General features: G+C 43.7%; 3 protein-coding genes, 10 non-coding genes and 1 pseudogene across 13 annotated transcripts; 12 read left to right on the forward strand and 2 right to left on the reverse strand.

Moving 5' to 3' along the window:
- The first annotated feature begins 1098 nt into the window (after positions 1-1098).
- On the forward strand, positions 1099-4001 carry LOC127764058 (uncharacterized; annotated as a pseudogene).
- On the forward strand, positions 1907-2025 carry LOC127764851 (small nucleolar RNA Z107/R87). The gene has a single exon (XR_008015993.1). It is a non-coding gene; the product is annotated as a small nucleolar RNA Z107/R87 (small nucleolar RNA).
- LOC127764875 (small nucleolar RNA R30/Z108) lies at positions 2131-2226 on the forward strand. The gene has a single exon (XR_008016014.1). It is a non-coding gene; the product is annotated as a small nucleolar RNA R30/Z108 (small nucleolar RNA).
- Positions 2288-2385, forward strand: LOC127764858 (small nucleolar RNA snoR31). The gene has a single exon (XR_008016000.1). It is a non-coding gene; the product is annotated as a small nucleolar RNA snoR31 (small nucleolar RNA).
- Positions 2432-2527, forward strand: LOC127764850 (small nucleolar RNA snoR31/Z110/Z27). The gene has a single exon (XR_008015992.1). It is a non-coding gene; the product is annotated as a small nucleolar RNA snoR31/Z110/Z27 (small nucleolar RNA).
- LOC127764855 (small nucleolar RNA snoR77Y) lies at positions 2607-2688 on the forward strand. The gene has a single exon (XR_008015997.1). It is a non-coding gene; the product is annotated as a small nucleolar RNA snoR77Y (small nucleolar RNA).
- On the forward strand, positions 2753-2933 carry LOC127764839 (small nucleolar RNA Z112). The gene has a single exon (XR_008015982.1). It is a non-coding gene; the product is annotated as a small nucleolar RNA Z112 (small nucleolar RNA).
- Positions 2959-3109, forward strand: LOC127764859 (small nucleolar RNA snoR2/U65). The gene has a single exon (XR_008016001.1). It is a non-coding gene; the product is annotated as a small nucleolar RNA snoR2/U65 (small nucleolar RNA).
- LOC127764872 (small nucleolar RNA SNORD14) lies at positions 3171-3291 on the forward strand. The gene has a single exon (XR_008016011.1). It is a non-coding gene; the product is annotated as a small nucleolar RNA SNORD14 (small nucleolar RNA).
- LOC127764873 (small nucleolar RNA SNORD14) lies at positions 3344-3464 on the forward strand. Its single transcript, XR_008016012.1, has one exon. It is a non-coding gene; the product is annotated as a small nucleolar RNA SNORD14 (small nucleolar RNA).
- On the forward strand, positions 3553-3666 carry LOC127764874 (small nucleolar RNA SNORD14). Its single transcript, XR_008016013.1, has one exon. It is a non-coding gene; the product is annotated as a small nucleolar RNA SNORD14 (small nucleolar RNA).
- A 5775-nt stretch (positions 4002-9776) lies between the features above and the next one.
- Positions 9777-10851, forward strand: LOC127761582 (putative glycine-rich cell wall structural protein 1). The gene has a single exon (XM_052285892.1). The coding sequence runs from the start codon at positions 9943-9945 to the stop codon at positions 10579-10581; it is 639 nt and encodes a 212-aa protein (XP_052141852.1). The 5' UTR covers positions 9777-9942; the 3' UTR covers positions 10582-10851.
- A 3451-nt stretch (positions 10852-14302) lies between these two features.
- LOC127761644 (cyclin-P4-1-like) lies at positions 14303-16744 on the reverse strand. The gene is made up of 2 exons (XM_052285969.1): positions 16175-16744; positions 14303-14879 (listed from the first exon to the last, which is right to left on the reverse strand). The coding sequence occupies exons 1-2, from the start codon at positions 16549-16551 to the stop codon at positions 14615-14617; spliced, it is 642 nt and encodes a 213-aa protein (XP_052141929.1). The 5' UTR covers positions 16552-16744; the 3' UTR covers positions 14303-14614.
- A 2536-nt stretch (positions 16745-19280) lies between these two features.
- Positions 19281-23218, reverse strand: LOC127761137 (probable WRKY transcription factor 12). The gene is made up of 4 exons (XM_052285367.1): positions 22579-23218; positions 22423-22484; positions 22175-22348; positions 19281-19713 (listed from the first exon to the last, which is right to left on the reverse strand). Exons 1-4 carry the CDS (start codon positions 22888-22890, stop codon positions 19548-19550), a joined length of 714 nt encoding a protein of 237 aa, XP_052141327.1. The 5' UTR covers positions 22891-23218; the 3' UTR covers positions 19281-19547.
- Between the last annotated feature and the right edge of the window lie 334 nt (positions 23219-23552).

Below are 23552 nucleotides of genomic sequence, written 5' to 3' on the forward strand. Positions count from 1 at the left end.
ATCATCCATCTCGTCCCATATATAACCACAGCCTTCGCAGCTGTTATTCCTATCGCTGCCTCCACCCCCGCCGCAGCAAATCTCCTCCTCATCTTTTCCCCATCGTTGTACGCCGCATCTCCCTTAGGGATGGCAATGGGGCCCCGTTCCCCGGTCTCCGACGGAGAATTCCTCTATTAGGGTGAGTTAACGGGGTGAAATCATCCCCCACGGGGGTAGAAAACGGCTGAAATTAGGGTTAATTGGATACATGCCATTAAAAATTTGTTGGTTTTGAAATATATCATTACTACTTGCGTATTTGGAAATATACCATTATAATTTCACACATATTCAAAAGATACCACTTCTTATCCCTTGGATGCATTAAAAAAAAGACCAAAATACCCCTTTTCCCATCTTCTTCCTTCTTCCCCTTTCTCCTTCCTCCTCTCTTCCTTCTCAGGTCTCAGCGGCCCGGCGCGGCGCGGCCTGGCTGCGGCAGTGGCATGGCTCGGCCCGGCGGCGGCAACAGCAGCGCAGCGGCGGCAATGCGAGCAGCAGCCGGAGCGGCGTGCCTCGGCGGCGAGCGGCGGCAGCAACAGCGGCGCGCGCACGGCCCGGCGGCGGCAGCAGCCGCGGTGGCGGCAGCAGCGGCGCGCGGCGCGGCGAGCGGCGCAAGCAGCAGGAGCGGCGGAGTGAGCGACGTGGCGGCAGCAATGGTGGTGGAGCAGGCGGCGTAGGGGTAGAAGATGTGGAAGAGAGAGATGTAGAAGATGAGGACATTTTCGTCTAATATATGCAAAATACGTATTTCGGTGGCACCGTTAAGATTACAAACAAATAGCAATGGCATCGTTACAAATATGCAAATAGTAATAATATTTTAAAACCGGCAAATTTTTAATGGTATGGATCTAATTAACCCCTGAAATTAGGCCCCATCGGGTGGGCTGGGGACGGGGTCGTTCCACCACTCCCCGGCCCGTATCCCCATGGGGCCCAAGATATATCAGCCCATGAGCAAATCCCTAGGGTGTCAGTCCATTCTAAAAAATAACAGCCCAACTATGAGGCCCACTTAGAGACAATATATATACAAAAACCCTAATCCCGTGATGCCGTCCCACCCCCACTCCCGCCGCCGCTCACAACCACGTGCGCACAGAAAACACATCGCGTTTTTTCTTTCTCCCATCTACCGATCCCTAATTCCCCATTCCTCTCTTTTCTCTGAACAGAAGTCCGATTGGTGAGGCGAGGCGACGCCAGGGAGCCAGCGAGGCAGCGACGTGCCTCCAGGCCGCGCGCCGCCGTCGCCGCCTCGAAGCTCCCTGCGCCGCCGTCGTAGGTTAGTAGCGTGCCGCTGCCGCTGCCGTGTGTGTGGAGCCGCCGTCGCATGTGATGTGTACTCTGTTGAACTCCAAAACATGTGAGCTTGTTATGTACTGCATGTGATGTGCTGCTATGATGCTATGCATGCACCGATGTACTGCTTAAGTTTATGTGATGAACTTGTTAAGTTTAATGTTTGTTGGAGTAAGTTTACTATGTTTTCTTCTTCCTGTAATCCTGTTGTTGCTTGCTTGCTGCTCTTTCTGTTTTTTCGGGTGCTGAGACCCGGCGGGTGCCCCGTACCCGCTACGGGGACGGGGACGGGGGAAATCTACCCCCTGTGCGGGGATGGGAAGGGGAACGTCCTGTTTTTTATGCTGTGGGGATGGGTACGGGGTGCACAAACCCGACGGGGGCAGCCCCGTTGCCATCCCTAGGGAGGGACTGGAGGGACCCTCCAGTCCCTCCCTACCACAGCCACAGCCAGATCCGCTTATTCTTGCGCACTTTTTTCTGCATCCTGCGATTTATTTTGTTTCGTTTTGATCTTTTTTTTCACGGTTGTTTTGTTGTTTTATTATGCAAGCGATGCGATGGCAGTGACGACCTGGTAATATTCAAGCTCAACAGACCAAATCACAGGTCTTTCTCTCTGGATCTACTCCTCAGGGATTGATTTGTATGCCGATTTTCCCGCTGAGCCGAGCCATCTGATTTTGCTCTTTTTTCTTATCTGGTTTAATTGTTTTTCTGTTAAAAATTGCTATCTTTCTCTATTCCTTATTGGTTTATATTCGTGTTCTTTGCACTGGAGGAGTCTATTGCGATGAGGATATTAAGCTCCCTCTTCTGAAGGCATTGAGGACACTCGCTGGCAGAATCGAACCAATTAACAAAGCCACCACTGAGTAACTTGAAATCCTCCTTCAATTTGTTCTGCTATGTTTTTTCTGTTGTTTTTCTTAGATCTGTTTGGATTGTGAGGAGGTAATTGATGCATAATCCAACACTTGATCAGAGGACGGCTTCTGTCGTCCATGTGACGTTACACATCTTTGCATCTGAATCCAATCACAGAACAGATCTTATCGTTTATGGTTTTATGTGGATTTTTTACAGTATCAGAGGATGAAACCTTATAACAATCTTAGGACACCTTCTGACACAGTGCTATAACACCGTGAATGAGAAGGCTTTTCTTTCTGATGATGCTTTAAAGATCTTTTTTATATTCTTTTCTTTTAAATCTTGCGTGTTCTATAATTTTTTCTCCTTCCTATATCTACGATTTTAAGCCTATGATGATTAGCATATTGTTGGAATTACCGTCAGATTATCAAATGACGACATTTGTCTGGCTTCCTGAGGTTTTATAATCCAGTAATATTGTAGTGTATAAAGATCTAGATTTTGTTCATGTATTATGAGTTGCAATCTAGTCCCAGTGAGGATTCTATGACCATAGGAAGTGCCGTATGACACTTTAAACAGCAGCTGCTTTTCTCATTTGCAAGTGTCCATCCTTCGACCATAACCTTTGTGGTTTGGTCTGGGAAGGAGTACCCATTTGCAATTGGTTAATTCAGCTGTGTGTGATTTTAAATGGGTCTCTGAGGGATTATGCGTAGCTGTCTCATGAGTTTGGGCCTGATGCCACGTCACCTGTAGCTGCGGCTTTGACCGGTGATGCTTTGATTAGGCCAAAACAGAGTTGGTTTCCGACGTTTCACATGTTGATAGGAACCTGGGACTTCATCTCCATCGGTCTACAGAGCCCGTTTCTGTCATTACATTTGATTTATTTGAATTAACAACCTTTTTTATTTTGCTTTTATTTTTTTGGTCCCTTGATTGTATGGCAATGATGATAAATTTAAGGCTTGTTTCTCATAACATTCGCAGTTGCCGCCTAAGAGCTTCCGCCCTGCCAGGCTTGAGAGCTAATGCTGTTAATTCCTTCCTTGGATGTCTGAGCCATTTTCTTCATGCAAGTTTATTTGTTGTTCTTCTGTAAATTGGTGATCTGCATGGCAAATGATGCTAAAAGCAAGGCTTGTTTCTCATAACATTCGCAGTTGCCGCCTAAGAGCTTTCGCCTTGCCAGGCTTGAGAGCTAATGCTACTAATTCCTTCCTTGGATGTCTGATGCAATGCAACACCAACTGTATTCTCTTTAAATTATTGTTTTGCCACTTTTATAATTAATGTTTACTGAATGTAAGTGAGCTGTTGATGGACGCCTAATGATGCTAAAATCAAGGCTTGTTTCTCATAGCATTTGCAGTTTGCCGCCTAATAGCTTTCGCCCTGCCAGGCTTGAGAGCTAGTGCTGTTAAATCCTTCGTTGAATGCATACCCAAGCTCACTATTTTGATCAACCTGTGTTTTTAATAAATATAAATTCTAAAAGTTAGATGAAATGTTGATTTCATGTGAAAGTTGTCTGTTCGAGTTGTGAATTCAGCCATTGAGACAGTGAAAAGAGCAGTTATTCCACAACATCCAGCTATTGAGATAGTGAAAAGAGCAGTTATTCCACAAGATCAGAACTAGACAAGAACACTTCCAACCTGTAAAATCTTATTTTGTACTATTGGCTGTAATGACAATATGCGGACTATGAGATGTATTTGTAGTATGCAATATCCGTTGTGATTTTTGCATAACAAGCAGCTGATTATGTTTTATTATTCATCTTGCATTGTCATACTGTGCGGGTCTGTAGTATTTTGTCTTTATTTTACAGTCTGTTCCTCTACTATGTTTCTATTATGTTTATGCATGGAGATTTAGTGTGAAAGCTACTTGGCGGCTAAGCTGAGAAGAGGATCTAACTGATTCGTAGATGTTCTGCGGACAATTCTTCGGCAGAAATTTCCTTCTCCTGAATTCTGTTCTAAATTTGTCAACTCAATTCACAATATATGTACATTGTTCAGCTTTACATACCGTTAATTACAGTTATTCCAATCACTATCGCCCCATCTTATCAGATTTGCATAACGCTCAGTGCAGTACTTCCGATAATTTGTTGCTGCATGGTGTGAGATGGTGGAACGTGAGATTGGGTTTTTCTTCAGTGTGTCCTCAAAACCGATTTTCAAACTAATCGAACTAACACGGCTGCTCAGATAACATTGTTATATTTGGGAAGGTTTGGTGATAAAAATAAAATAGTCTTAACTTTTGGAAGAAAAAAAATAAAACTTTTGGATGAAGGTGGTATTGTCAGTGTGTAATTCGCTGAAAACCACCTTCATTACCCCCTCGTGTAACAGTTGCTTGGTCATTTGTTGTGTAACAACTGTCAAAATTAATGAGAATTGAATACTGCTACACGGAATAACTTATTTTCTAAATTTACTAACAATCATCTCAAACATTTGATTTAGATAGATAAAAATTATAAAAAATCTATATACACTCATAACATGACAAATTAGTGTTAGTAAGAATTTTGTTGGTAAAAGAAAATGAGTATGTATAGCTTTTTTCCCCTTTCTTTTCGTTTTTCACCTTACTCTTCAGATAACCAAGCAACTGTCAGACGATTCTCATTAATTTTTAGGTCATCAGCATTCTCATTACTTCTCATTAGGTTCTTTTAGTTCCTGGAAAATAACTAATTACATATAAACCAAAAGAACCTAAAAGCTCTTTACAAATTACAAGCCACGGCAAAAGAACACACGATGAGAGAAGACAATACAAACCACTAAACCAGTATCATATCATATGGTTCAGTGTGCAGGATCCACAATAATCGATCTGACACTGGAGGTTCGTCGACATTCTCAACCTTCGATGTCCCTTCGATCTCCTGAATTCTGCTGCACCGCTGTAGCCAAAAATCCATCTTGTAGACTTCATAAATTGTCTTCAGGTCGTATCCAAACAGGGTGCGGGCCATGTAGAGTTCGTCGTCAGATTTGACGAGATATAAATATGAGCGTAATTTATATACCTGAAAAAAAATATCCGTCAATCACGTCAGTTGTTGTGATCTTGCTGAACACAGGCGCAGGGCAGAACTCGAGCACGCCTAGCTAGCCGGCCAGGCCGTTGAAGTAAAAACTTCCCCTGACAGGCTGCTATCGGGCAAATGGGCAGTTTTTCTTTGACGGCCTGCGTCCCAAATATCGTACTTGTACCTCGTCCACTCCTCGTCGACACAACAGTACAAAAGCACAGGGGAGACAGGCTCATCGAGAAGCACAAAGCACCGGAGATGAGAAGGCGTGCCGGAGAGGAGGCAAGTGCTGAATCTTGCCAAGTCAGTACTTCCTCTCCCTCGTAATATAAGAGATTTTAATTTTTTTATACTGTTTTACCACTTGTCTTATTTAAAAAATTTGTGCAATATAAAAAAATAAAAAGTTATGCTTAAAGTACTTTGGATAATAAAGTAAGTCCCAAATAAAATAAATAATAATTCCAAAATTTGTTTTGAATAAGAAGAATAGTCAAACAGTGTAAGTAAAAAGTCAAAATCTATTATATTATGGGACGGAGGGAGTATTTGGTAGGCGTGGCAACTAAATCCTGGTCCAAAGGACATGGAAGATGGAGGTGGTGACATTATGCACAGAATCCAACCCTGTTGCTATTGTTCTTCAACACCTCAAGTGCTCAACCATGTTGTCACAGGTGGACTTCTTCTCAGGGATGCTGAATTATATCACCGGCTTATTTGAATCTACACCGTCCTTAAGGGCGAGGCAGGGAAGAAGAAGAGGAACACGCTCGACGTATCCATCTTATCGCAAGATTGTCACTATTGGCTGTATCGGCGGAGAAAAGAGTAACCACCTGTCTCAACTCATGGAAACGAGGGAGGGTGTAGAGATTACCGACTAGTCCAAAGCTCGAAATTAACCAAACGTGACTACGCGAAACCGGAGCCGGAGTACAATACGTTGGTTTGGTTGTGTTAGAGGATCTCCAACAACCTCTCTAACTATCTCTCCAAGTTAAAATTTGACAACTCTAGCAAAAAATAACATGCTCCAACAGCCTCTCCAACTGGATGGCCAAGCCATCCGGCTGGCCAAATCTCTCCACTCATTGGTCAAATTTGGCCATCCAAACTCACTTGCCAAAAGTGGGCCCCACAACTCTATCCCCCCCTCTCTCTCTACCATGAAAAGGTTCTAGCCGAATCCACCACGAGACCACGATGACGATGGCGGCGGCACGGCGAGGGCGAGAGCGGGAGGGCGCGCCGGCGGCACGGCGGTGGCACGGCGAGGGCGGGACGACATGGTGGTGGGTGCCAGCCTCCTAGCGCCGCCTCTGCCCGGCATCAACTCGTGGAAGGACGAGATGGGGGCGAGGATGGAGGGAGTGGCAGATGCGGCGTTGCTCGACAGTGAGGTCGGTGGCGGTGGCGGTGTGGCTTGACGGCGAGCTCGGCCAGAGCAGCACCGGCAGGAGGAGCCCGAGTGGCAGCGGAGGGCGGATGGGGATGGAGCCCAAGCTCAGCCCGAGTGGCGGCGCCGGCGGATGGGGACGCGGCCCGAGCGGCGACGACGGTGAGGGAGGAGCGAGGGAGGCCAGTGAGGAGCGAATCCGCTCGCTGCAGCCCGCCGGCTTAGCGTCGTCTCCGCTCACCGCTCGCTACTGTCCCCCGGCCTGCCTCCCGCGTCCGTCACCTTCGCGCCCACGAGTCGCCGCTACTGTCCGCCGTCGAAGGGCAGAAGAGACTGACATATGGGTCCTATTCGTCATAGACTTATAATGGAGATAGTAGATGGAGAAGCTGTTGGAGTAAACAACGAGTTTGACTAGCTAAATTAGATGGAGAGTTAGACAAATAGACATTTGGAGATGTTATTGGAGATGCTCTTAAGCAGGGAACCATAACCGCACACGAAGTGGGTACCCACCTTCAACTCAACATGCCGTGCACTAACTTTTGGGCCCATAACCATAAAGCACGGTGTTTGCGAGGTACTTAGAGGTGGAGCAATATGAACCGTTGATCAAGAGAGGGGCAAAGTACGGAATAAAATTATTATAATATGACGGCAGTAGAGTAATTAATTAGTAAAATATGGACATTTCATATGAATTGAATACTTGGCTCTATTGATCGGTATTGTTGTACATATTGGTATTGCTGTAGATAAAAAAACGTGAATCATGGATACTCCATTGATTTAGCGATTGATTCGATCTGTAATGAGGAAAAAAAGAAAAGATCATGTATCCTTTCTTCTCTACCTTCACTTCATTATTGTTCTAGGACTTTAAATGGTTCACCAAAGGAGACAAAGGGATAAGCACCGACATGGTTGAGGGTTGAAGAAGAGACGAGATCGGCCGGTTGACGGCTAGATGCAAGCGCATTGGTAAGATATCTAGGGCATATGTGCGCACTTGATTAGCTATTTATGTATGTAGTTTACAAATTCCTTGAATAAGAAATTGAATCGAGATCTCCTCCTATATGTTCTTCAAGGGTTTGAATGGGTGCACCCACAAGGAGAGATAGCGTGGAAGAAGCTCAATCCTTCATGTTTTATACAGATAAATTAATAAAATGTATAACTTAAAACGACGAATTATCCTTCATGTTTTATACGGATAAATCAATAAAATGTATAACTTAAAACGATGCAAACCTTCGGTTATATTTTAACAGGTTATGTTTTTAAAACACAATATAATCTCTCCGCGTAAAATAAATATAAGTCTCAAATGAATTAAAGGGATAAGTTTTGACATGTTCTTTAGAACATAACATAAATCTAGAAAAAAAAACATGATCAATAACTTTTACGCTACTAACGTGTTTTCTGAAACAAAACATAAATCTAGAGGAAATCACGCAAATGAGAATAGCAAAGTACATAACGTAAATATAGAGGAAACCATGCAAATAAGAAACACTAAGCTAGTTCCCGTAAATGACTAACTGGTACCTATACGGTACCGATTAAAATTAGGAACAATTTTACCATTTTCTATCAACTAGTGCACTTATGTTTTTATCTTTGGTATCTAAGTAACTAGCGTTGGGTTTTTACATTTTTTTGGAATGCAAATCCTGTAAAAGTTCTCCTTTTTTGTGCCTAACCGCTTCGCGGTGGGCTCTGCCCGCATCCTGCGCCTACACGCGTCGTTGCACCGGCACGATACGCCGCACCATATATGCACGGTGCACGTGGCTGCTGGGCTCCGCCGGTGTAACGAGCCACCCAGCTGCCGGCAATCGTTTCCGTCCCTTCCCCTCGGCGGCGCGCCCCCGTCGACCGGAAATTGCCCTGGCCACCGCGCCGTTCCGCGCGCTCCCGGCGGCCCAGGACGAGCTGCAGCATGCACTGTGCACACACCTCACTGTACATGGGGGCGAGGTGACCATCGCCATCGAATCGCACGAGAAAGCTAGCCCAGTCGAAAGCTACGCGCGGAGACGGGATGGGTTCGTTGTCTCGTTGAATTACTCCCACCGATCGATCCCACCGCATGTCTGCATCGTGCCCCTTTTCCCCCGGCCGACCACGCACGATTGCACGCACGCACGCACGCACGCACCGCACCGCATGCATTGGTTGTGAGGCGGCGAGACGCGAGACTAGCTAGAGTTGAATTGTTAAAAGAAGGATGCTGTAATTGTAGTATTGTACTATTATTAAGTGTGTCCTACCATGGGCACAGTGCCGACGGTATCACACAAAAGGCTTCATATATCCTTGTTAACCCCGAGGGTCAAATTTAACGGCTACGTATGTGGTCAGTGCTTGCATACCACTATCTTGATGCCCGTGATTATGGCCTTGGATATCTTAGGCCGCGGCTTGGCTACTTGATTACGACGTTCAAGCACGCCGCATTGGCACGATCGAGTATCAAATATTATTGCGCCCATCTTTGGATCAAACCGCTAGATAACTAGTACTACCACTCCAGTAATGTACAGCACTAGCTAGCTATGAGTGTAAATAAACGGACTCCCGATTGAGTGTGTGTACTCGTGTTCACGAAATCACTATCGACGTCACGCCCATATCGTTTTCTCCTCTTTGCCATGCGTGCGGTCACGGGCGCGCTAGCCGCTAGCCGCCGAGAGATCTCTCATTGTCATCAACACGAACCTCTGGGAACAGACGAACGACGCAGGGCCAGCTGCATAGTGGCAACATCAACATTTTTTGTCCAGCTGTTGCTAGCACATTTGCACACCTCGACACTAGCCATCAGCAAACCGGATTCTCTAGCTCACGGGGCCTCGCTCTCGACGAAGAAAAATGCACGCACATGAAGGAACAAAAGAAAACAGAGATCATTCCTTCTCATGCCATTACAGTGCGACGCGGCACGGACGGGATAAAGGTGAAAGCGGCTTTGGCGAGAGACTTTTGTAACGCTCGGTCGGCAGCGCAGCTGCGCAAAGCAAAGCTTGGCGATCGACGCGACGAAGAGGACATGCATGGCAAAGCAGAATGGCAAAAGGCAGCAGCAGCAAATCGATCGATCAAATCGTGGCAATGGGCCGGTGGTGCGTGAGCGCGATCGGTTGCTTGTGGACGCTATAAATAGGGGCATGGCACGGGACATCCACTGCAAGTGCAACACAAGTACACAGAGCCAAGAAACAGAGCAAGAGTGAGTGAGAGAGAGCTTGCAATGGAGAGAAGCGGTGAGCGGCGGCGAGAGAGGGTGGTGGCGCCGGCTCTTGCGGTGCTCCTCCTCGTCTTCGCGTCCGCGTTCGTGCGGTGCAGGGGCGACGCCGACGGCGAGGGGGACGGCGCCGGCGCGGCCGAGCCGGGAAAGACGGGGCCGCCGCTGCCGCCCGGGTGGAAGGGCGGCTCGGGGTCCGGCCAGGGGTCCAGCCCCGACGGTGCTTGGAGGTATGGCTGGGGCTGGGCCGCTAGCCCTGGCGGCAAGGGCTCCGGGTTCGGGTTTGGGTACGGTGGCAGCAGAGGCGAAGGTGGCGGCGGCGGTGGCGGCGGCGGCGGAGGAAGCGGTCGAGCATATGGTTTCGGTGGAGGATACGGTGGCCACCCCGGAGGCTTTGGAGGTGGCGGTGGCGGTGGCGGCGGCGGCGGAAACTATGGTGGCGGCAGCGGCGGTATTGGAGGATATGGCAACTATGGTGGTGGCTATAATGGGGAACCTGGAGGGGGTGGTGGCGGAGCCGGAGAAGGTGGTGGATATGGCGGGGATTATGGCGGCGGGGATGTCGGTGCAAACTGGAGCAAGCGCGGGAGCTTCCGCGGCGGCGGCGGCAAGACACAGCAGAAGGACGGTGGCGGTAACAACTGAAGCCGCCCGTCCTCGTCTTCCTCCTCTGGCCATGAGACGAACCATGAGCTTCATAACTAGAGCAATGTATAGGAATCTCCTAAGATATATATAGTGTCATGTCATCCATGCTACGTTATCAACTGGGGAACGCTGATGTACGAGCTTCAATTTGAGCATAGCGGTACCGTACGTGCTGTGTTCTTCAGGCTTTGTAACTGGTAGTACCTTCTACTACGATGGTTCATGCCCCAAATGCCAATATAGTACTCGACTTGTGAATTGGTGATACGCCATGCTAGCTAGTTGCTTCTGCGCTGTGTTCGTGGCGGAATTCCGTCTGGCTTGCGTTTCCAACTTCCTGAATAATCGACCTGCATGTCAGATTTCTGAAGCAAAGCTAGATGTAACCGAAGGCTATTCGGCATAACGTATTGGATGGCATGAAAACATAAATTCTCTGCTAGTCTGCTACTATTGTCTGATGTATAGCGGAGCTGCTATGGATTACCAAATGTGAAATACGGCAATTTTGATTTTCTTTTAAGTTAAAGTTCTTGAAAGTTTGATCAAGATTATAGAAAAATATAACAACACTTATATAACACCAAATTAGTTTCATTACATCTATTACCTCTATCCCATAATAATTGTATTTATAGGGTTTGAATTTGTCCCAAAATAATTATCACAATAGAGTACTAATGATCCTATTAATCACTTCTCATCCAAATTTCTTCCTATTTTACCCTCAACTAGTCTCCACTCTTACCTATAAACCGTTTGACAAGGGGTATTATAGTCTTTTTTTCTCAAATCTCAATATATGCTAAACAACCTAGAATAACAATTAATATATGTAACATTTAACATATTTTGGTAGTTTCTTTGTTTTATGTTTAAAATTTTGTTACATTTTTTCTGTAAACTTGGTCAAACCTAACAACGTTTAACTTAAAAAAAGTTAAAACAACTTATAATATAGAAAGGTGGCGCCTCCAACCACGGCTTGCTCCCCATCCCCATCCTCATCCCTTTCACCGTCTGCAACCTCTGCCATCTATCTCTCCCTCACCGATTGCGCCGCTCTCTCATCCTCCACATCCAACCGTGAGCTCTAGCACCCTATCTCGGGCTCCATTGGTCTAGAAATCATAAAAAAAATACACTAAAGGGTAAGTAGTGATACATATCAAATAATCAAGAAATTGTAATAGCATGATTCCAAATAAATGAATAATAATAACATGTTTCTAAAGTTGAAAATTTATAATAGTATGGATCCAATTAAACATATAATTTATGCCCTAGTGTACAAAGCTATAATATAAACCATGGGCCAATATTCATTATGGGCTAAACTTTTCAGCATATTCAGAGTACAGTGGTCACTACTAATTGGGCCATGCCCAGGGCCTTCATTAGTATTCGGCCTACTGCAGTTTTGTGGGGATTCTGGTAACTGTATAAATGAAAAATAATATTTGGGCCTCTCTTTTTTAAGTAATGGCTCAATCACTAACTAATCCACTACATATATTTTCTTATGAAGGTTACAGAATTCTCCTATTCTTCTATATGCTCTTGTGTTTCAATTCTTAAAAGGAGAGAGAAGTTGTGATAAACAATATGATTATTCATGGTGGCGGAAGTCAGCAGTGAAGACGATGACTCCTCGAGGAGATAGGTTGTGACGGTAGCTCGGCTTCGGTTGTGGTCTACGATGACAATGTCGTGGTAGTAGCATATCACTGACGAGATAAGCTACGGCAACTCAGTGGAGGTCATGGTTTCGGACAAAGAAGACGTAGCGGCGGATGTTCTCTGGTGAGATAAGCTTCGACGGCTTTGCAGAGGTGAGGTTATGCGGCAATGATTTTTTTTTGGGGGGGAGGGGGACATCATAGCGCCATTGAATTTTGGCAAGATAAGCTGTGGCAGCTCAGGGGAGGTGTTAGTCTATGACGACGACGACACGACAGCGATGAACATATTCACGTTCAGGGAGCACAGTTTGTTCGGACATCACGAAACCGGTGCTTATCGATGACAAGGCGGCTGGGTGGACTAGTTCTGTCCCCTTCCTTTGTTCATGACGGAGCAGAGGAACTTTTATGGTTGTTGTAACAACAACGAGAGGGTGTGGAGGTGGAAGAGCGGGCTAGCTCCGCATTCCCCTAAAGTTTGAAGTGATGAGGGAAAATTTGAAGCTAGTCTCTTCTAATATTTTCTTTTAGTTTGCTTGTTTTTCTGTGTATCTTAATGAACTCGTGTAACATTTAGTTGTGTATATCTACTTATGGATATAGATACCGTACTTCTATCTTATTACCTAAAAGAACTAAAAGACTTTAGGTTTTGTTGATTTATTGCGCGATGATTTTATTGAAAAAGATCGTGCTCGCGGTATCTTTTTCACTCAGGACTGGGTATCCATGCCAGGTGTTATACCGGTGGCTTCAGGGGGTATTCATGTTTGGCATATGCCAGCTATGACCGAAATCTTTGGAGATGATTCTGTATTGCAATTTGGTGGAGGAACTTTAGGACATCCTTGGGGTAATGCACCTGGTGCAGCAGCTAATCGGGTGGCTTTAGAAGCCTGTGTACAAGCTCGTAACGAAGGGCGCGATCTTGCTCGTGAAGGTAATGAAATTATCCGATCAGCTTGCAAATGGAGTCCTGAACTAGCTGCAGCTTGTGAAATATGGAAAGCGATCAAATTCGAGTTCGAGCCGGTAGATAAACTAGATAGCTAGACTAAGTGGATAAAATTAGATAGAAAAAAGGTCTAAATAAAAAAGAAGAGAAATAGAAAGATCAAAAATCAGTAATTAATTAGCTGACAAGTAAGCTCATAAGCTATGGGTAGTTAACATATGTTCGTAGCCAAATTGTTTTTTCATTGCAACTCGTAGAAATTAAATTTGATTTTATATGTTTGTGGAGTGATTTCTCACATATTATCTATTATTTTTTTTCATAATCATTTGAATGACATACAAATAACGAGAGAATGTCTCCTAAAAAATTTAGAATAGTTTCCTATGCTGTAGTACTACCTCTGTCAAAATTACTTGTCGTTTTGAGTTTTTGTTTATAACGTTTTACAATTTGTCTTATTCAAAAGATTATTGAATTATTATTTATTTTGTTTGTGGCTTACTTTATTATCAAAAGTACTGTAAGTATGGCCTATCTTTTTTATATATGTACTAACTTTTTAAATAAGATAAATGGTCAAACGTTAAAAGCAATAAATCAAAACGACATCTAATTTGGAACGGAGCGGCCGTAGATACTACTGGCATAGTACTTTCTCCGTCCCAGTATAGTGGATGTTTTTGACTTTGTACTTTCAACGTTTGACCATTCGTTTTATTTGAAAAATTAGTGCAAATATAAAAAAAGATAAGTCATATGTAAAGTATTTTTGATAATAAAGCAATTGACAAACAAAATAAATAATAATTCCAAAATTTTTTGAATAAGACAAATGATCAAAAATTATAAACAAAAACTCAAAAAAGACAAGTAATATGGGACGGAGGTAGTATTTCATTTCCCTCCAGTACCCAAGATTTCGGTGCCTGTAATTATTGTGATAGTCATAGGAGCTTGGTGAGCCCCCCTCCCGCCCATTGCTTACGGTCACATCTCTTGCCTTTCAGTAGTGGTTGGCGCATCCACCGTGTGTGAGAGTGAGACACCGCACAACGCCAGTCTGAGCTATATGGTCGACTACATACTTCACTTCCAAGATTGAAAATTACTTTTTCCATCAAAATTTACATAGGATCAAATTGCATAAATGTTTCACTGATCTACACCATTAGTACACACCGAAACAAAAAAAGAAAAAAGAAAAAGAACAAAGGAGTGCACAGCAAGAATGCACTGCTGTACGCATCATGCAGGAGGAGGAGAGGGCGATCGACCACCTATTAGCTACTATAGCTAGCAGGCTAACTAAACTAATCAAAGCAACTGCCACACTAACTAATACTCCAGCACGTAGGACAGATCACGACATGTATGTACGCAGTGTGACATGCTAGCTTGCTTCCATGGCCGCTTCACGCAGCGAGCTGCTGCTGCTGCTGCCGGCATCGTCCTCGGACAGGCAGCAGTAGTGCAGCCTCGGCGGCAGCGCCGCCGCGCAGAGCATCTCGGACTGGAGCACGGCGCAGTAGTCGGCGAACGTCTCCGGCGTCACGTTCAGGTCGAACCCTACGCCGAACAGGAAGTCCACCTCGAGGTAGTTCATCTCCGCCAGGCTGATGCCCCCGACCTTGGCGAAGTAGGCGTTGTTGTAGCATCTGAATATATATATATACAGATCGATCGATCATGTCAAAAGTCAAAACAATTCGGCTGTTAATCTTTTCAGACAAAAAGAAATTAATGACAGTATTATTGTATATTGCCTGTATGCTCCGTCCATTCTTTCAGGTCGTTTATGATTGCTCTCCAATGATTGACGGCACAATCACCAGTAGCATCGAAGGGATCGATCAAGCGACCGAACAAAATCGCAACCACAAATCACCGAATTGGCACCAAACGGGGCTCATTCAGTACGCCAAGTTGGCCAATTAAGTATTGTCACAGTAGTGTCGCTCTTACTCTTAAGAAAAAGCTAGAAAAAAGAGATGCTCCCGATGAGGCCCTGACACGGGGAAATTGAGCTGCAAACATCAGCAGCAAGGGCAAGTTGCCAGTCCCAATCCCCCACAACTGGCACTGAATTAAATTCCAAACAAAAAGGCGAGGGGGTCCTTGTGCAGGGTGGAATTCTGGTTTGTGTTCTTGGGTCCACGGTGGATGTGTGTGGTTGGACGCAAGGAATAGTGAAATGAAACCACCTCATTTTTTTTTGCTTTGCTGGACAAGCATAATTCTGTCCATGTACTGCGTTTGTTTGCGTGGACAAATCACTTTGGGTACCCGGTGCAAAGCCTAGTTTTGACAGCAAAGTTAAGGTGGAAACCTTTCCCAGTGGCTTCTTTGGAGCATGATTACCGACAATTAATAGCTGGTGGTTGCTGTGATATTCAGATGTAACTATTTCGGAGGTTCTCTTTGCCTTCCGTTTCAAGACTGTAAGGAAAAACTCATTTTGGAATTGTAAAAACAGAAAAATTCCTGAACTAGGGACCGAAATGATTCTGGAGTTACTTCGAAGACACTCCCAGTTTATTCCTAGCTGGCAGTGTCTCGAACAAGGGAAGTTTGTGAATAGAACAAAACTATGTCGAGTAGGAATAAGAAACAAAGTGATTGAAATTATCCAACTATAAGTTGAACCCAAAGCACGGTACAAAATTCAGGTGATTCATCAAATATCCATCGGCGATTCACCACTCAGGTGTGTTGAAATTTAGTTCTCTGTAAATATTGACAACCCGAGTAATTAAACAAGATTACAAGAACATGCCAGGAACAGAGTGAGTTCTATTGCAAATTCATTTTTTCTTCTCTAGAACCAATCAAGAAGATGATCGTGTTACGTGTAAACGTGCCTGCATATTAGCTGGTTAAAACCGTTCTGTTACTTGATCATGAGACCGTAAATGCGTGAAGAGTGGCAGCAGAGTTTGCAGAGAAAACTCACATGTCATCCATGAACTTGACTGCGGAGAGCACGGCGGTGATGAGGAGCCGATGCACGCTGTAGGAGTCGACGGCGAGGGCGAGGGCGAGGCACCGCCGGCCGCGGCGCAGGAGCCGGTCGAGGTAGATGTAGGCGACGACGTAGCACGCCGGGCTGCACCCGGCGAACCGCGCGATGCGCGCCGCGTACGCGCGGACGGAGATGCCCGGCTTGGCCGTCGCCCGGAACGGCGACGCCGGCGCCGCGGCGAGCTCCGCGGGCGTCGCGGCCGCGTCGTTGCGCCCCGCGACGCGCTCCAGGATGCCGGCGAGCGCGGCGACCACCCGCGGCATGTCCTGGTGAGCGCTCTCCCCCACCAGCTCTGCGCCCTCGGCCATGGCTTCCCTTGCCTCGCTCCGCAGGCGCGCGTTGGCGGCGCACGTGATGTGCTGACCCGGCCTCAGAGCTGGTGGGGAGCAGCTGAAGTTCGGGAGAGAGCACGGAATCCGTTATATGGAACGGGAGCAAGAGGGAAAATGATATCCCAGAGATGTGACACCGCTTCTGTTAAGGTCTTTGCATGACATTTCAGCAAAAAATAGTCTTCAAACAGGACAACATATCTTATACACACAGGCCCTCACGTATACACACGTATACATTAACTAAAAAATATCACCAAAAAATCTAGAAAAAATCATACACATACTTTCAATTATATTACACCTAGGGTTAAAATCTTAACGTCAAATTCATTATATTTTAGCCGTAACAAAAAAACAAAAAATCTGACAGTTTTAAGGTTACAATTTTGTCATAATTTTATTTTTTTTGTTATTCTCTATGTAGAATGAATTTGAATATGCGACTTTGCACGTAGATATAATACTATTAAAAGTATATGTATAAATTTTTCTAGAATTTTTTGTGAAAATTTTTAGTTGGTGTATACGGTGTGTACACGTGAGGGCCTGTGTATATACACATAGGATACGCTCAGTTCAAACAGTGGCGATACAAGGGACGCAGCCACGCAGGCACCACCGCAGCAGACAGCAGGTGAGGAGTCGCGACCGCGGAGATAAAAATAGCGGGCTCGGCGCATCCGCCGGGACGGGTGCTCCGCACGGCGCTGGAGGAAATCAACGCAATTTGGGGCGCATTGGACCGTGTCACCCTCTTCTCCTCTGGGCCCAACCAGGATGCCCGCGAACGTGCGTCCTGCCGCCTCAAGTTGGGCCGGGACGGGATCCCTGCGCACGCAGTGACCGGGCCGTGTTTCCTAGGCCATCATGATGGGCCACCGCGTGTAGGTGGAGCTCATGATCGAAGATTCGAAGGTGACACACCCACTCACCTCGATTTCATGGCAAGCTCGATCGATCTCACAGTGTTAATTTTTTCTTCAGCGACCACATTTTGAGGCCCTCCCCGATGGATGACCACAATACCAGACCGATCGATTCGCGTGCAGCTGCATGCCTGCATGCCCTCCCTATGCATGGCTAGCTTCTGAATACACACACCAGCTGAAAGACGCCGAGGAGATGCGAGCACGCGAGTGTTGATGGCGGTTTTGTTTGCGAGCCCCTGTTCGTTTTCGCCGGAACTGCAGGTTCTCTGTTGCAACAATCATTAGCGCGCATCGATCGAAGCATATATGTGCATCGATGCACATATACGTAGGAGTACATACAAGTACGCAAAGGAGCGCCGCGCTGATGAGCCTGTGTTTGTTTTTTCTCCTCCTCCTTTTAGTTCCTGTGTTGTGTGTTCTGTCAGGCCTGCGCTCATCAGTACGTAGTATATGATCAAACTTAGTACACCAAAGTGGAAAAAAAAATAAAGGTGTACAGTATGATTTACTACCTCTTTTCTAAAATAAGTGTAGCCATAGGTATCCGTGTCCAATGTTTAACCGTCCGTCTTATTTAAAAAATTTATGAAAAAATTAAAAAAAAAAGTCATACATAAGTATTATTTATATTTTATCATCTAACAACAATAAAAAATACTAATCATAAAAAAAATTAAATAAGACGAACGGTCAAACGTTAGATATGAATAGTACAGAATTGCACTTATTTTGAGACGGAGGGAGGAACTTAGGACTCACGGATACTACCTCCAACCAAAAAATAAACCTACTCCATCCGTCCCATAAAGAACGCATTTTTAGATTTCTATGTCTAACGTTTCCTGTCCATCTTATTTCAAATATTTATGAAACAAATAAAAAAATAGTTACACATAAAATAATATTCATGTTTTATCATCTAATAATAATAATAATACTAATCATAAAAAAAATTAAATAAGACGAAGAGTCAAATGTTCTATAAAAATAAAAAAAATGCACTCTTTATCGGACGGAGGGGAGTATACTCTTTACGAGACATCGTATAAAATATGAGATAACGTACTAGATTTATTTTTTATCGTAGGAAGGGAATACGTGTATGCGCATGCATGCAGAATTGCAGATCGCCGGACTTGCAGTGTAGTACTGGATCCATGAACTGATCTCAAAGTGATCAGTATATAGGATGTGTTTAGATTCCAAAAAAATTTGGTCAAAAACGTCTTAATGTTTGAACACACGTATGGAACATTAAATGTGGTCGAAAAAAAAAATTGCATAGTTTGCATGTAAATTGCGAGATTGATCTTTTAAGCCTAATTGCGCCATGATTTGACAATATGGTGCTATAGTAAACATTTGCTAATGACGGATTAATTAGACTTACAGTAAATTCGTCTCGCAGTCTACAGGTGGAATCTGTAATTTGTTTTGTTATTAATCTACGTTTAATATTTTAAATGTGTGTCCATATACTTAAAAAAAATTTGGACGATGAACTAAACACGGCCATAGCTAGTTATAGTCGTAAAGTGAACTGCGTTCATGGAAACACTTTCCCCAGTACTATATACTCCCTCCGTCTTAAAAGGAACGAATCTTGTACTGAATGTAACATATTCTAGTATAATGAATCTGGATAGAGGTATGTCCAGATTCGTAGTGCTAGGATGTGTAACATCTAGTACTATATTGGTCTAATATTGGAGTTTTTTATGTGTAACATCTAGTACTAGTATGGTCTCAAACTTTGCATGTGCTGATGTGTGCATAGAAGAAATACATAGCTTAATTTATTGACTGCTGCTTGTACATTGTACATGCATGCACGCAATACATCTCACGTATAGCTAGCAGTACTGGTACATTGCGCAGGCATGGCTCGATATTACGTCGCCTATATATCTCAACCATCAAAATGAAAGAGAGCTAGAGCTAGCCACAGTTAATCGATCAAATGGTGGACATATAGGTATACGACGGTATATATATTGATGGATGGATCAACGACGAAAATGCAAAGTGCTAAAATCTTCAGAAGGAGCTGAAGCAGTTGGTGTGCTCGCCGGAGGAGTTGTCGTCGCAGGGGGAGTGCGTGTGGCGGCCCTCGTAGGTGGTGATCACCATGCGGCAGTCCGTCGACAGCCGCTCCACCCGCTTCTTCACGCGGCAGTTGCTGTGCGTGCACCTGAAGTAGCTCCTACATGCATGCATATGCGCATTCATATATATATATCGTCGATCAGTTTTGGCATGTGTACATCCAAATCACACAAAAATGCCTGTTTGTAGTTCTGATCTCCAACAGATCAGAAGCTCCGCAAAACAAGAGATTATATTCATGGTGTCCTCCTATATACTTCCTCCGTTTCACAATATAAGTCATTCTAGCATTTTCCACATTTATATTGATGTTAATGAATCTAGATAGATATAACATCAATATAAATGTGGAAAATGCTAGAATGACTTACATTGTGAAACGGAGGGAGTACTAGTCTATCCCTTATACTAGGGGACGGAGGGAGTACTGACTAACAAATTTCCATTTCTCAATCTAATATATAGATTAAAAAAATATAGATGTGTTTATTTACTGAAATGAAAGGACTATTACATGTTTTTTTAGATATTTGGCAGTGCGATGACTCCCGCATGCGACGTAATTAGCTAATTGACAACATTAATTAATTTTTATCGATCGAGTTCTGCAAGCAGATGAGAGTTAGATTGGGCCCGCGCATCGCAGCGGAAGTTCTGTATAATAATAGAACAAATAACATGTAAAAATAGCTAGATGACGGATGACGTAATTTTATATAATTTTCATCTTTGATCGACCATGAAAAAAGTTAAAAATAGTTTAGATGGTGTGATTTTTAATAATTTAAATCATATATAAATTGATCATTAAAAAGTAAAACTAAGGTGATATGCCTCAACGACAAAATAAAAAAAAGGGAGAAATAATATAGATTAATCATCTAAAGACAAAACTAAGGTGATATAACTTCGTATGAGAAAGAAAATGATAAAAATATTTGGACCATAAATCAATCATATAAGTGTCAAAGATAATTGAGATGATATGGTTTAATGAGATAAAGAAATAGTATCATTATATGAACATTATACCTAGATATATAAGATGCCAGATACAGTGCAGTATACTCCTAACACAGCTTCTCACAAACGGATGTATGAATTTGGAACTGAAGCATCTTTCTTATTAATGTACCTTTTGTGCCTATGTTAATTGGCTGCTAATTGCCGTTGCCGTTTATTTTATCGCATGAAATAGCTAAGGCTTACACTACTTGTGTTGTATGAGTGTGTAGAATGGCATGCATCGTCCTTAGTTTTTGCAAATGTAGGGTCCTCTCTTTCATGGTGCCAATATTAGGATCCGTTATACCTTAATTAATTACCCCAAGACTCCTTCTCATACATGCATATTCAGAATATTTGTGGTAAGAACTCGATCCTTAATCTATTTATGACCCGTCCCTTTATCTGCATCAGGGATGAGAGTACCTATCATAAATTAAAGAACTGATACGGCTAGTTATGTATGATGAGTTTGTTAAACTTGTCACCGAAATGTAACTAGTAACTAATTAAGCTTGTTCACCAAAATGTAACAATTTGCATTAAAAATATTTTTTTAATAAAACTGTGCAGAAGGTGAGCCTGTCAGATTCAGCTCAATAGATTAATTTCATTGTTATAACAAAGTGAACCCCAATTTAATTAAAATACCAATTAATTCTTGGACCTTAATTAACTAGTACATAATTAAGATTATTTGCAAGGGTCATCTGATGACAAGTGTGTGAAACTTTTCCATATACTGGCGAACACTTTTGACATATGGATCATATAATTTGACAGCAATATGTTATAGGAGTAGCTGCGTTTATTCCGATTGTAGGTAGAAGCAAAATAAACATATATATCATAAGTACAGAGCTAATAGATAAGCACATACCAAATTAAATGAGAAATTTTACATTTCCCTTGTTAAGAGATACCATATTTTCTATTGTAAAGACTTGGTAGTACCTTAAATACTAATTATCAGAGGTACCAGAATTTACATTAAAAACGGTGGCACCTCCTAACATCTCCTAAGTACTGTAAAATCGCTTTTAACCATATTGATATAAAAAGGAAAGTAATAATCTAGCCTGCATATATATAATTATATTTGTAGATATTTTGCCTTGTCTTAAATCAGCTTCTAATCTATTCATATCAAGACCTTTGTTGACAAGTTAGTTTAACCAGGCATGCATTAATTCTCTTCTGCCATAGAGAGTACCCTTGGTATATTTGGTTTGGAGGAATTTCACGAGAATTTTGGAGAAATTGAAATGTTTCCTGTGAAAATCCTACAAATTTTCCATGTTCTGAAGAAGCCCTTTAGGAGAAAAAACAAGATCAACATTGCTCAGTTCTGTACATATAAAATTGATATTTTATCTGGTATATATAAACTTGCGTATTACTAATTAACCAAATTGAATAGGCATCGAGACATTCTTCTGTTTATGTTTATAATTAGTTAATTGATAAGAAACGGGGAATCTATTATCTACACATATGTATAAATGATATAAGAAATCAAATATGTAGGGTTTGGTTAAGTTGAGCATATGTACCTGGGATGGAGACTGTTCTTGACAACCTTCTGTCCGTACTTCCTCCACTTGTACCCGTCATCCAGCACATCCACTTCGCTTCTGGTCTGGAAGCAGAACCTCGGCTCCCTCATCTTCCTCCTGATCTTCATCTTCCCCTTCTCCCCCGCCGCCACCATCGTCGAGCCCCTCCACCTGCAAGCTCCCACAACTGGAGATCTCAGCATGGGTTTGCATCTATCTTATGTTTTCACTATATGCACGCGTACCATGTAGTGGAGCCATTGCAAGTAGTACTCTCATTGCCAGCTTTGGTTACAGAGGTGGCCACCTGAAGAACAAGATCATACTCTATGAGAATTAATAAGGAACAAGAAAAGAGAACTTGTTGATGATCAGAATAAAATCTAGCCCAGCCAGTTTACCTCCTCGGCGCCGCCAATATTGGGCATGGAACCGGCGGCTGCACTGTGCTTCCCCAATGCGACGGTTGCGGCGGCGGCGGCGGAGTTGCTTAACGGAAGAGCCGGCAGAGGGTACAGCCCGCAGTGGTCAGAAGAGAGCATCACGCCATGGATTCCGGGCTGATCTTCTTGGTCGAATGGCATCTGGAGTAGCTTCGGATGGCACGGTAGTTGAAGTGGAGGAGGAAGAGGCATGCCGTGGTGATCTGGCAAAAGATAGAAATTCGGAAGACAAGTCCCCAGTTGGCCACCTCCTTCCATGCAAGTATGCATATGGCTATAGCTATATCGTGTGTGGCGTTTGTGGCAGTAGTAGTGATCTCTATCTATCGCCAATCGATCAAAGTGGCTCTTGGGACATAGGATTTCTTGGGATAGATCTCCTCTCCCTGTCTTTTTGGTGTCAATTTTTGATAGGGTTTGATGCTTTCAGGGTCTAAGTGGTGGGCTATGGCTCTCTGGACTTTGGAGTCTAGGCTGCCCTTTAAAGGGCTTTTTGCTCAAATTGTGTCGTGGGTACAGTGCCTGCTTCAGTAGCTGTTGCCCTCTCCTTGAGCTAGCTAGGTATAGTGCATGCTAATTTATCGGCTCTTGGCAAGATGTCGGATCTGCCTTCTGTAGCTGATATGTGTACTACTTATATAGATGTCGGATCACAACTGATTAATCGTTAATCATGTTTTCTATGAGAAACGCTGTTGCTATGATATTTGGTTCTTGAACTTTCATCAGTGCCACGAGCTTCCTGTTTCAGTCGATATATATGGTTCATGTTTCTATACCAGATTAGCTAGTTAATTGCAACTTTAGTGTTGTGTAAGCCAGAAACTTTTGGCCACTACTTTGAATCTGTGATCAGCAGGGCTTTTTCAGGCTGGGCGCATGTATTATTGCAGCGATTGTTCCGCGTACAGGATAGCACTGATTGTACCTTT

Source organism: Oryza glaberrima, chromosome 2 (assembly GCF_000147395.1).
Source record: "Oryza glaberrima chromosome 2, OglaRS2, whole genome shotgun sequence".
NCBI lineage: Eukaryota > Viridiplantae > Streptophyta > Magnoliopsida > Poales > Poaceae > Oryza > Oryza glaberrima.

Bases quoted from the DNA above. Each gene is read 5' to 3' on its own strand.
- LOC127761582 (XM_052285892.1), top strand. From the start codon at position 9,943: ATGGAGAGAAGCGGTGAGCGGCGGCGAGAGAGGGTGGTGGCGCCGGCT.
- LOC127761644 (XM_052285969.1), bottom strand. From the start codon at position 16,551: ATGGCCGAGGGCGCAGAGCTGGTGGGGGAGAGCGCTCACCAGGACATG. The intron at 14,880-16,174 runs GTGAGTTTTCTC...ATATATATTCAG, and splicing joins GTCAAGTTCATGGATGACAT to ATGCTACAACAACGCCTACT.
- LOC127761137 (XM_052285367.1), bottom strand. From the start codon at position 22,890: ATGCATACTTGCATGGAAGGAGGTGGCCAACTGGGGACTTGTCTTCCG. The intron at 22,485-22,578 runs GTAAACTGGCTG...CTTGTTCTTCAG, and splicing joins ATATTGGCGGCGCCGAGGAG to GTGGCCACCTCTGTAACCAA. The intron at 19,714-22,174 runs GTACATATGCTC...GCATGCATGTAG, and splicing joins AAGAACAGTCTCCATCCCAG to GAGCTACTTCAGGTGCACGC.